The following is a 12,761-nucleotide window of genomic DNA, read 5'->3' as shown; positions in this document are numbered from 1 at the left end:
TGCATCCCTTTCGGTGGGAAACAGCCCCCCTCTTTCAACCTGCGACAATAGGATTAGCTTCATGTAGGTTTGACCTGAATTGAAGACTATCTTGAACTTTTCTCAGTTATTCAAGCTAGTCCTTTAAGTGATCAACCAGGTGTTGTACCTGTTCTGATTTCTTAGAAGTTGGTATATCAGAACAAAGTAGAGTCTTTGATATTTAATTGTTCATTAGTCTAGAACCAGAATTCACTTCTAAAGAAGGTGATAGTAGCCCATTGTTTAATAGAGAGCTTTAAGGAAGCTAGATTCCCTCACTGATCACAGTTCAGCAGTGATGTGTTAGAATTAATGTAGGGGTTTTCTTTCCAAACCTACTGAAAAGCTCAAAAAACCTAGTGCCTCCTGCCTTTGAGTCCAGACTGATAGTAAGTTTTGTAAAACCTTTCACTTTGCTTCTTTCTAGTAATTATTCAAAATACACTGGTTTAAAGTTGGGTTTTCTCTGGTAAGAGATGCTTTGGGTTGTTACCTGCCCTCTTTGGACATCTAGTCCTGAGATCCAAACAGTGTAGCTTTTGCATTTAGTTTGGTTGCTGTTCATTGGCTTCTGAATTTTTTGCATAAATGCTCCATTTTTCAAAGGAGGGACTATTGTCTCTAATATTGCTGCATGACATCGCAGGTAAGAAATTATATTATACTCGACTATTTGAGATAGCATCTTTTACAGATAAAATAACGGAAAATTGCTTTAAAATTTGAGACAAAGACCTGCTGTTTTTGTGGAATTCCAGACTGTCTTCCCATATTCCCTTGACTTTAAACATTTGAGGATCTAGAATTGTGAATCTCTGATAAGAAACACTTTGTACATCAGTAATGTTACATGCCTCAAGTATTTGACACAATTTTTGATGTGCTGTGATTTTGATAAGAGTCACTGTTGTGTCCAGACATATGTAGCTTCCCCTTTAACAATATAGGGTTTAACAGATGATTGTCAATTGTTGTCACTTAGAATTATCCCCTTTTTAGGGACTGATATTTGACATAAATATTGGAGATCTCTTCATTTGGAAACACAGATATCCTGATATAATTTATTTTGAATGGAGGCTCAATTCTTCACATCTCTGCTTGTTATTCAGTGAGCCCATGTAGATTTAGTGGGTCCCTCTTAAGATCGTTTTGCTTTGTGCTGTATCCCTGAAAACTGCATCCATGCCTTTAACCTATGAAAAGCTTGAAATACTAGTATATTCACACAAAACTGAATCTTTATGGTTATTTTCTCCATAACGATGGCTGAGGGGTTATCACATTTTTGGTGCAGGTGTTTTTTAAGGCTGTTGTGGATTGCCTAGCAGACACAATTTCAATACTGCTGTGAAGGTCAGGATAGGCTTCCCGACAGAAAATATAACATGATGTCTCAGTTCTTTGCTTTTGAATTGCGTGCAAGCACATGCTAGGCACTAAACTGGTACTTCATAGCAGCTGTTGACAATAATAGCTTTATTAAGGTTTCGTAATTGTGTAGAAAGCTGCTCCACTCATATCTTACTCTGTGCAAGTGGACTCTAGGTAGTGTTTGCAGTTTTCACTTAAGCTGGGCTAATCCAAGTGATGTAGCCAGACTAAAGCAAATCATGGCAATAAAGAACAGGAGAGTGAGATAATATTCTGTTTTTATCATGGTGGAATGGTAGTGGAGCCATAATTAATACTGTCTTAAGCTTTTCAACCTCACAGTTACACAAAGCATTCATTCCCTTACGTAATGGTGTATCAAATTTGTGTATGCTCTGTATTGTTGAAAACTTAAATGTTCTTTCCCTTAGCAAAATTTGCTAGGCTTGTAAATTTTTTTCCTTAACTCAACTCTGATTATATTTGTTAGCTCTTGTTGTCGATAGTATTTCTTTTGCCCGCTGTTTTTATCTAGCCCTTGCTCAGTGTAGTGGTGGTTGTTGCTGAGTAAATCTCAGTGAGAAGCATGCAGGTTTTCATTTTTAACTGTGATAGCCTCGTTGTCTTTTCCAGTTTCTTACTTGAAGGATGTAGTTGTCCTACATGCAAACATTTTCCCCCAATGTGTAGAAATAGCTGGGCACTCAAAGGAGTAGTTCAGTCCTTATTTCCTCTAACTTGATATTCTCTACAATATTTTTGGGTGAATATTGTTTGTATTGCATGTTTTAGATGCCCTATTGCCAGGTTTTTGGGTTTTTGTGGGGGGTTTTTTTTTAACACTTGCTACCAGAAAAAGATTGATCTTGTGCTGCTTGTTCAGTAACTGAATCAAAGTTCATCCATTCTGTTTTTTAAGCCTGGCTGGAGATTATTGTTACACGGACTTCAGGACCAAGGAAACAAATAAATGTATATGAAGTTTGGAAAAATGATTTTTTTTTTTACTTAATCTGTTTCAGAGATTAGATAACTCCAATGAGTATCCTTTCTCTCAGAGACTTTGGAGAAGAAAGCCTGTTCTTGGTTTCTCCAAATGGTATATCTAATACAGCTGGACCAAAGTGATAGCAAAAGAAAAGTTCAAAATTATTAAACTTTTTGTTTCCGTTTAAAACCAGTGGAAAACCAAATAAAAATTACTTTCCATTCCATTCTTTATGTTTATGTAAACATTAGGAAAGGATTGTTTAAGATTTATAGTTTGCAGTCTGTGGATAAAATTGCTCTTGACTGTAATTGGGAGGCTCTTGTTTGAAGACATACCTTTTGCTTTTATTGTATAAAAGTATGAATCAGTTGGACGTGCCCTTTTGTGAGAAGGTTATGCTAGGTACTTGTTCAGTGTGGCAAAGTTAAGCTTTTTACAAAACCCTTTAGCCCTATACCCTTGCTGTTGGTACCTGGCTAGAAAGAGTTGACACAACCATGACTTGTAGGCTGCTGAAGAATCTGTATTTTGAACTGATGTTGCCTCATTTGATTTTATTTTCAATAAACTCTCAATGCAAGAAGGTAGCATTTGGCCAATTATCATCTTCCAAGTCACACACTCAGGACCTCTATTAGCCCTTCAATCTTATTTATTTCCAGTTGACAGAAGAGGTCATTCTCTGACTAACATTTGCTAGCAGAAGCAGGTAGTGGCAAGAAAGTTACACAACTAAAATAACAGTTTGTCTGATACAGGTTAGTTTACTTAGGCAGAATGCTTAACACTGTGATTGCCCTTCTGCATCAACAGTCTGCTCCCATGTGGTATTATCCTTAATCTTTTGATTTAGTGGTGTTTTGTTTCTAACATGGGTCACTTCGACTGAATTGGTTTGGAAATGCTTGTGTATGTTCTTGTGTCAATTGATCTTAAGGGTGAGTAATCTCTGACATGGAGATGGTGACCTTTTCAATTGGCTGAGGCACATTCAGAAGATGGTATGTGATTGCAGCCTGACAAGAGCAGTTTTCTGATATAATAGCTATGCCATATGCTGTGGGAGCATTAGCTTGGAAGAACTGACAGTCTGCCAGTGGGACCTCATTAATTGCTGTAAATTACATAGCTATTTGTTGTCTGACTGTATAAACTGTGCTTCCTAGTTGCAGTCCAAGAACTGCATTGTTTACTTGTGGTCTAATCACAAGTAGATTTTAATTATTATTGCGTAAGAACATGAGAGCCACGTTATGTAAATAGTTTCAGATATATCAAAGTTTCTCATTAATATTGGGTTACTTGTAGGTTTAAGTATGACTGGATTGGTTGCAGCCGGTTTTGGGAAAAGTGTTTGTAACATGCTTCCTACAAATAAACATTCTGTTTGTTTCAACTAGATGGTCGCTAAAGGCAATGATAGTCTTTCTGATACAAAACCAAGTAATCTATCTAAGATCTTGTCAATTTTTCTCTCAAATAGATGTGCACTTAGAATTAGAAGAGAGACTAGCAAAATTCATGAGGACAGAGGAAGCTATCATATACTCATACGGATTTGCAACAATTGCCAGTGCTATTCCTGCATATTCAAAAAGAGGGGACATTGTCTTTGTGTAAGTATTGTTTTCTACTTAGGAAATTCCAGAATAAAGAGTTTTCCTTTCAATTTTTCTTTTCCATTATAGGCAATCATATTAAGCTAACCATTTAGAAAACAATGCTTGTTTTGATCAAGTATTTTGTTATGCAAAGCTCAAATATCTTTTCTTTGCCAAATACTGCAAATCAAATCAGTTATTGCTTTTCTCATGGAATAGGTGACTTTGGCAGTCAACTGTTAAAAAAATTGCCAGACTTGCTCACACAAAAACTAACAGCAGTCTAATACCTTGTTTTCTTCTTAAGGAACTGTACAGTCATATTTGATTTTCTCCTGTTTACTGCTAGCTTTTCACCTTTCTTGCAGGACAGTTGTTCCCCTCAAGTATATTTGCAATTGATTAGTTGGATAAATACCGGTACATATTAACATAACACAAGTAAAGCTATGCAGGGTCAAACTAAACATTCAGCAAGCCCAGTACTGGGTCCCTGAGAATAGCCAGTCATAATTTGTCTAGGGAAGAGTTAAAAAAAAAAAGAGAAATAATGCAACAATACTCAGAACTTTAGGAGCCAAAGAGAAGGATTTGGGTTTAGTAGCAACTGATGGCTTTTTCTTAAGCTTTCCTATTCTTTTAATACCTTGTAAATATTTAATATCCACAATGCTTCTGTGACATGTAATTTCACAGCTTAACTTGAACATTTTACGAAAAAATTTGAAAAAATACCTGGTTTGAATATAACACCTAATTTCAATTGATGCATTTCGTTTTTGGTCAGTGAACTGATGCATTTTCTCCATGGGGGGAGTGATTGAGTGGCTATTTGGGCCTTAGCTGCCTCCTGGGGTTAAGCCACAGTGCACCAATACTTTTGTATTTGTCTGCCAAAACCTTTCTTCAGTGCATTCTTTTTCAAGTGAAAGGCTTGCAGCCTATTTGACTTCTTTTACAGAAGTTCTTTCATAACTTTGATCATGTTTTTTGGTCATCTTTGAACATTTCCAGGTCAGCTTTTTTGAGACGAATGACCAGGATTGTGCACACTATTCAAGATGCCAGTGTATCCTGGATTTAGCTATCTCGTACTGTTTCAGTTTCTCAGTGACAAAAGATCTCGCCATATTTAAAAGCAACTTCGTTGAAGTTACTGCATTTACCGTGTGCGGCAGGTTTGATTTATTTGCCATTTTAAAAAGATTACTCGACTTAAACAGCTGTAAATTGCATACCTCATGCTCAGAGACTGGCTTTTCCAGTGCTTAGAAATGTTGGCTGGTTCTTTGAACACTGAGATAGTAATTCCCAAAGGGTATTAAAAAACAGGTTTTGAATACTTGGAGGACCACTATAAATGTTACAGGCACATCTTTCTGCCTTTTTCCTAAAACCCAGAGCAAACAGAGTGAGAGGTTGGTGGGATGATTACCATAGTATTGTACCCAGTCCATGGAATGCTGTCTTCAAATAAACAGCTGTCACATACCAGCAAAGGGACCAGTGTACACCTAAAGAAAAAACCTGTTGACTTGTTTTTAGTGGCTATAGTGTATAGGAAAGTTGAGAAGCTCTGGAAATGAGTTTTCAAAATGTAAATAAAATACCTGATGCTTTAATAAATCTGTTTTTTAGCTACACCTAAGTATGGATATCTGTTTAAAAGCAGGTCAGTCCTAATAGCTAGCTTTCTTTGAATAATTGTTAAACCAAGTGCAAACTTAAGAGGGCTTGCTCTATTTACAGAGATGAAGCTGCTTGCTTTGCTATTCAGAAGGGGTTGCAGGCATCTCGTAGTAACATCAAGTTATTTAAGCATAACGATATGGCTGACCTTGAACGACTGTTGAAAGAACAAGAGACTGAAGATCAAAAGGTACCATTCCTTTGAAGAAATATTTGTACTCTTCTGTGTCACCTTCCCCCCATTTTTTAACTCAGTTGTTAAATTGAGTGGTTGCAATGCTTACAGGCAGTTGGTTTGTTTTCATAAATCTCTACTGAGCAATTAACATTGTTTATGTAATTAAGATCTACTTTTGTTTAAAGAATGTTAATTGACATTTGTCTGTGAAACCCCTGAAAATGAGCTCACAGACATCAGTAGTGAGGTAATATCTTTATAGGCAGATGACTGAAGTGTGAGATTTTTTTAAAAAATATTACAGAACTTTTTTGTCATCTTTTAGAAATTCGTGTAACTACGTTTACCTAATAAATCATGCAAGTTAATTATCAGTTTGAATGCCACGCAATAAGATCAACACAAATGGCTAGTTGTAACCCTTTCATTTATAGAATCAATATGATTCTTTTTTTTGTTATACTCTTCCCGTGTCCTGCACTTAACTCTGAAGATGTTCTCTCTTGAAAAATCTGGGTCAGTTTGATGGCTTGCTTCTCATTCTGACAGTAGTACAAAAGGGTGTCCAAAAGCAGCTACTAAAATAGAATCAGCAAGTACAAATACCTTGGTTAAATGAATTTTAAAAGAATTGGCCAAAGAGCTGTCTCCATTATGTGCCTTTTTCAGAGAATGCTGGAAAGTTACAGACAATTGGAAGAAAGCTGATCTTGTGCTAACATATAGAAAAAGTAAATAAACTGCATAATTTTAAGCCAATCAGCTTAACATAAATCTCAGTTAGTACTGTATCTGATTAATGGCAAATTTGTAGACAAAATACTAGTTAACATACGTTTATAGAAAATATATTTTGTCAGATAATCTTTACATGAGTTTAGATGTAACTGACAGACTAGTGATGCTATTTGTGTAACGTACTTGGTTTGTTAGAGCAGAGTGCCTGGATATAGCTACATGATTAAAGTTTCTTAATGTAACTAGCTGAATATGAACATCAGGTTGATGGCCGAGAGCTTAATATAGAACATGTGTATATAAGTAAGACATACTGACTAGGAAGGAATAGATCATACCAGTAAAGTTGGTGCAACTTGTGGAGTGGACCGTGCCTAGTTTTGGCGCCTACCACTCAAAAGTCAAATAGACGTTCTATGAACCTTTTCACAAGAAGTGATAAAGGTAAGAAGCATGACTTAATATCCTCGATCAGAAAATACCAGCAAGGCTTAAGGTAAATATGAGGGGAATGACTTTTTAAAACAAAACTCAAATCATACTATTGAAGTTTAAACAGAAACCAGAGCAGGATATTCTTATAGCCTACATTATCCAGAGATCAGACAAGGAGATTGTAACTTGAATGTTACGAATACTTCTGGATTGTGTTTTATGTTTGTGAGATGCTTGTGCTGCACCGAGAAGCCTGGGGCACAAACCACTTGCAGAAAAGCCTTCAGATGCTCAGACTAATGGGTACATTAGAGACCAAGTTTTGTAGCGTTTGTTCTGTAGTTACATCGTTTGTATTTTATTAATAAAATAAGTTAAAATGTTACTAAATTTCAAATGAATTGGTTATGATTTGTTGCAAATCAAGGCATCTTAAATCTTCTGTGAGAGTTAAAACCTTCAAAATTCCTACAAAATAAAGAAAAACTAGTCCAATGAGGCATTTCAACTTTCATTACAAATGATAAATACTAAGTTTAAACTAAAGTAGAAGTTTACTTGAAAAAGAGATATTATCTCCCTTCCCTTCCCATTACTGTCCTTCCCTATCAAAATATCTTCAGAGCTTCACTTCATAATAATAATAATAATTGATATGAATTGATACCATATCTTTCTCTGAAGAATCCTCGCAAGGCCCGTGTAACTCGAAGGTTTATTGTAGTGGAAGGATTATATATAAACACAGGAGATGTTTGCCCTCTTCCAGAATTGGTAAGTAGTTTCAGTTTGCCTTTTAAACTCTGCTTATGAAAACTTGTGGTTAACGAAATAGTAGTATCATATAGTTAAGCCCTCATAGAAATGCTTTGCACGCAGTTTTTTGTTTACCTTCTTGCTTTCTCAAACATTCGTGAAATGGCAATCCTAAATCTTACATTGTTTTGAAACTTCTGATCAGGGTTCAGATTCTGAAGCTATATATAATAAAACTTGCAAATGAATATCTGGTTGTATTATAATATATGGTCTTAGGTTTAACAGTAAAATACTGTCTTTTCAGCTATGCTATATGGTACTAAATTGATAAACTAAGTTATCTCTAAAAAAAATGTTTAAAAGAAACTCTCACGCAGCTGTTGTAAAGAGTGACTCTAAGGAAAATATTTGCTCTTCAGCATAAATTGGCTTTTCATGCAGGCTATATTCTAGTAGACAATGGGGAAAAAAATACTGTGACAATGAATCATTTGAAAGTACTTGTTACTCTATTTTAAAAATATTTTTTTAACATGCACATTTATGAAAACTTAGTCTTACATGATGGAATAACTTTGAAGGCTTTTAATCACAGAACACACCCCTAGAGCTGACAGTTCTGCAGTATTTGGGATTCTGTACTTGCTGTCTTTACCTTATTTTTCCCCACCCAGTTTGTTACCAATTTTTGATGGGCTTGACTTGTATTTTATATAATTTTTTCCATTTTAGATAAAATTGAAGTATAAATACAAAGTTAGAATATTTTTGGAGGAGAGCCTTTCCTTTGGAGTCCTTGGAGAACACGGAAGAGGAATTACTGAACACTTTGGGATAAATGTAAGTGCCTTTGAATTATGTTGTGAACAAGACACTTGTACAGAATCAAACTGTGCATCTGAATTCTTATACTCGCATCATTAACAATGCTTAGTGGTGTACAATGGAAATGTAAACGTACTTTACCATTCTTAAGGCTTTTGGGTCTTGGCACTTTTTTGATGTGCTTAACTTGAAATAGTTTTACTTACCTTTAGCAGGAAGATAACAAAAGAATTTTCACAATGCATGATTTTATCCTTTTTTTTTTGGATGCTCAGTGTGATAATTGCAGTATTTTACAGCCCTATACACTTAAAAGTGTCATGCTTACGCAGGAGTATTTGGGGGCTAGGGGTAAGCTAGAAAAATCTTCTCACCACCAGCCTACTGTGCTCTATTGCCTTTTACTCCAGAAAGGAAGGGGAAAATATGATAAAGCTTTTGATGGTCCTTTCAAAGATGTCTTACTAATTTATGGGCAGATTAAGCCAAACTATTTTTCCAGCATCTACCTTTTGTGGTTTTTATTCAGCTGAGGAATACTTCCGAAATCCAAAACAGTACGCTTGTGGTTGTTTGATACCACAGCCACCTCAGCTGAGAAAGGAAGGAGTGCTCTTTTGGTTTCTAGTGTCTTAGTGTGGAGCATCTCTCACTAGACTCTGACAGTGTCTGAGTTCAGTTTGGAAGTGAAATGCCAAATTCTGTGAGTTCATTCTGTCTTCTATCTCCTATTGTTTTAATACAGCAGTGGTCACCAGTGTGAGATACAGAACCTGGCAAAAAATACATTTGCAACTAACAAGTGAAAGACAACAATTGTGTGTCTAAGATTCAAACTCTGATTTAACTAAGCTTATGCTCAATTTTAATCACATTCTAACTCTGACTGCAGTGGGACTACATTCTTAAAGGACGTTGTCACACTGAGTGCTTTGAGGAATTGTCACAAACGTCTATACAATTTGCTTTCTTCTGTTTGTGTTCTTCACATAGGATCACTCTTTTCCAGGCATTCCAATATAAATGACCTACACATCCATAAATCTGTTTCTGAATCCATAAATCTGTATTGCTTAAAATTATTTCAGTTGTAGCTTCATTTTAGTGTGATAGTTTGGATCTTCTCTAGTATTCATGATAATACGAAACAAGATACATCTTTAGTAGTTTTAGCTTGTAAGTAGACTTGATGTAATCAAAAACATCTCTTAACTTGTTAATTTAACTGGCAGATTGATGATATAGATCTTATTAGTGCAAACATGGAAAATTCACTGGCTTCTATTGGAGGATTTTGCTGTGGAAGATCTTTTATTATTGACCATCAGGTAAGCAAGGTCTCATTTTTTTATGGTGTGGCAGGATTAGTTACACAGAAATTAGAGATAGTTACTAATGTCAATTTGCAAGGAGTGTTATGGTGTAAATTATGATGCAACATTTGATTCCAAACAGAAACTCTCTGGTTCTGTGAAATATTGTAGATGAATTGGAGACTTAGTTTTAAATCCTTCAATGAATCTCTATGCAAGGAGGAGCGATGGCTTAAATGTATGTGAAATAACTTTTAAACCATTGTGATTACTTTTTTTCTGCTTCCCTAGCGATTGTCTGGTCAAGGCTACTGCTTTTCTGCATCCCTACCTCCTTTGTTAGCTGCAGCTGCTATTGAGGCTCTGAATATTATGGAAGATAATCCAGGTACTTAATTCAGGAAAATCCTATTCGTCAGTTTTTCTTCACCAAAACTAATAACTCATACTTCTCTCTACTTCAGTTTCTCACCTTTTAAAGTCCTCTCTCTTTTTCAGCTAATGAATTTTACATGCATGATTTTCTTCTCCATACAATTTTCCATCCCGCTTTCCTCCTTAAGCATTTCCCCCCTTTCTTTCTTCCAGCTGAAAATAATCAAGTTAGTTGAGGCTATGAGGGACAGAGATGGTTTTCACTAAACAAATAAGAAATTATTATTCTGTTTTATAGACTAGTTTATGCTTCTTCCTTGAAAACAAATTCCTTCAAAACAAATGGAAGAAGGGAAAAGAGAAACAGATGGAAATATATTTCCTCAGACTGAACAACCCTTTCCTTTCCACTTGTTCTACAAACTTTTTTTCTTCTCCAAGTAAGCATCCAGACAAGGATCACAGCAATGATTATGGTGCAAACACCTGCGGTTTTGGCAGGACCAAGTACAGGGCATTTAATAAAATTGGCAGGCAGGATCTTCTTCTGTAGGAGTCAGAGAATTGTCCTTGAGAGAGACTGGGGGGTTTTTTTTGGGGGGGAGGTGTGTAGAGGCAGTGAGATGCATATGGAAGGACAAAATTGGCCAAAACTGTGTATTTGTTATTAAACTTCAGGACATCTGCAGTATTTAATTTGTCACATATGAACAAATACTACTGGGTAGCCCACACCTAGTCCTCAGAAGTTAAACAGAAGTCAGAAAAAATTAAGAGTAAATTATGAGTTGGTTAGCTCTACTGGAGGATCAACCTTTACCGAGGGAAAAGAACCAAGGTTTGCACATCCAGGAGTCAAAGCTTCCTGTTTAGGAGTCTGCAGTGAGTTACAGACAGGATCAAGGAGCAGAGTCTGCATGGCTGTAGATATTTCATAGATATGAATAAGTTGGACTTGCTATTTCAATGCCATTACTAAGTGTCTGTGTCATCCTTTCCTCATCATGAATCAGTGCAGCTGGAGTAATGAGATAAAGGGAAATAATGCATTCTTCAGATCTTAAAATCATGTCATTTTCTGCTAGAAATTGGATTCAGGAATGTTATGAGGAGTGGTGAAGAGATTTAGTACTTCTATAGAAACGTGTATCTGGGTTTTCATACCAAATGCCTTTTTTTGAAACCTTAGATTTATAGAGATATAAAGTTTCTTTTTGTTTTGTGTTTTGTTGTGTGTGTAGACATATTTCAGACTCTCCGGGCAAAATGCGAACGAATTCACAAAGCTTTACAGGGGTAAGTGTGGGTGTTTGGCTTTTTTTGGCTGTTGTTGATTTAACCATGCTGTTTTAATGCCAGCTTTAAAGAACTCTCCTTGCCCAAATCTATTTCTAGTTTTACAGATACTTAGACTGGGATATGTACACTAAATTATATATATATATTAAAGGAAGAAAGTCATCCTTTTCCAACTCAGAGATCGAAATGAGATTATTCCTTAATGCTAGTTAATGCTAGCTTAATGCTAGCTCAAACCGGGACACTAGTGAGGCTGTTGCAAGCCCTTACCCATTTAAATCTTCAGGAGAGTGTCATAGCTTTCAATGGTACAGTGTTGATAAGCATTTTGGAAAATGTCTAAGTAAAAGCATTTGGGTATACAGCTTGGCAGATACTCTTCCAGGCAATTCAGTGCACCTTGCATCATCTTTATTACAATATTGTTCTTACATATGAGACTTGAATATTAAATAGTAATAAAAGTATTCATTATTCTGGAGGCACATAGAAAATTGCTAGAATTTGTCTGAAAAATAGGGGTTCTGTTTTAAATTGCCTAATACTATCTTGTTTTAAATGATGGCTGTACTGAGTAATTGCATTTTTTATGACAGGTTTTTATACTTAAATATAGAAGTTACTGTGACTACTGAACGGCTATTTAATGCACAGAACAGATATTTTAATAGGCATTTTACGATTCATTTTCTTCAACAGTTTTCTGTTACATATACAGAAATGAGTAACACTTAAACACACATAAAATCTATACTGCATGCTTGATTATATTAGCTATTTTTTTGTAGTTTCAGTGACTTAACTATTCAGTGCAAGGTGCAGATTATTTCAAATAAGCAGTTTCCTGCTTAGCTGATGTTTTACGTCAGAACTTCAGCTACATTTGGCTTCTTTGGAAATAATCTTAACATGAAATAATCCCTGTCTCCTTTAGCTGTGCTTCATTTCAACATGGATTTAAAATGCGTAGGCTTTCAGGTCAAAGATACTCAGATGCTTCTACACTTAAAATTAAAATTTTAGAGTAACTTGAAAACTGTTAGTGTCTCTTCTTTGCTAGTAATAGAATGTTATGATTGAGCTAAAAGAAGAATAATTGTAATATTCTCTGTACCTGTCATTTTTATGTGATAATTATAAGTATGTTTAAAACACAGGGGAAA

The 12,761-nt window shown here is 35.6% G+C and overlaps 1 protein-coding gene across 1 annotated transcript in view; it reads left to right on the top strand.

Moving 5' to 3' along the window:
* Positions 1 to 3,869: 3,869 nt before the first annotated feature.
* Positions 3,870 to 12,761, top strand: part of LOC104489279 (serine palmitoyltransferase 1) — a gene marked incomplete at its 5' end in the record, with an annotated part of 17,435 nt that continues 8,543 nt past the window's right edge. The window contains 7 exons of the mRNA XM_010131424.1: positions 3,870 to 4,002; positions 5,737 to 5,866; positions 7,712 to 7,801; positions 8,519 to 8,626; positions 9,844 to 9,939; positions 10,216 to 10,312; positions 11,541 to 11,595. Coding sequence (XP_010129726.1) covers positions 3,870 to 4,002; positions 5,737 to 5,866; positions 7,712 to 7,801; positions 8,519 to 8,626; positions 9,844 to 9,939; positions 10,216 to 10,312; positions 11,541 to 11,595 — 709 coding nt within the window. The remainder of the gene's footprint in view (positions 4,003 to 5,736; positions 5,867 to 7,711; positions 7,802 to 8,518; positions 8,627 to 9,843; positions 9,940 to 10,215; positions 10,313 to 11,540; positions 11,596 to 12,761) is intronic.

This window comes from Buceros rhinoceros, unplaced genomic scaffold (assembly GCF_000710305.1).
Source record: "Buceros rhinoceros silvestris isolate BGI_N320 unplaced genomic scaffold, ASM71030v1 scaffold5432, whole genome shotgun sequence".
NCBI lineage: Eukaryota > Metazoa > Chordata > Aves > Bucerotiformes > Bucerotidae > Buceros > Buceros rhinoceros.
Note: the sequence above shows the minus strand (reverse complement) of the source record. Positions and strands in the feature narration are given on the sequence as shown.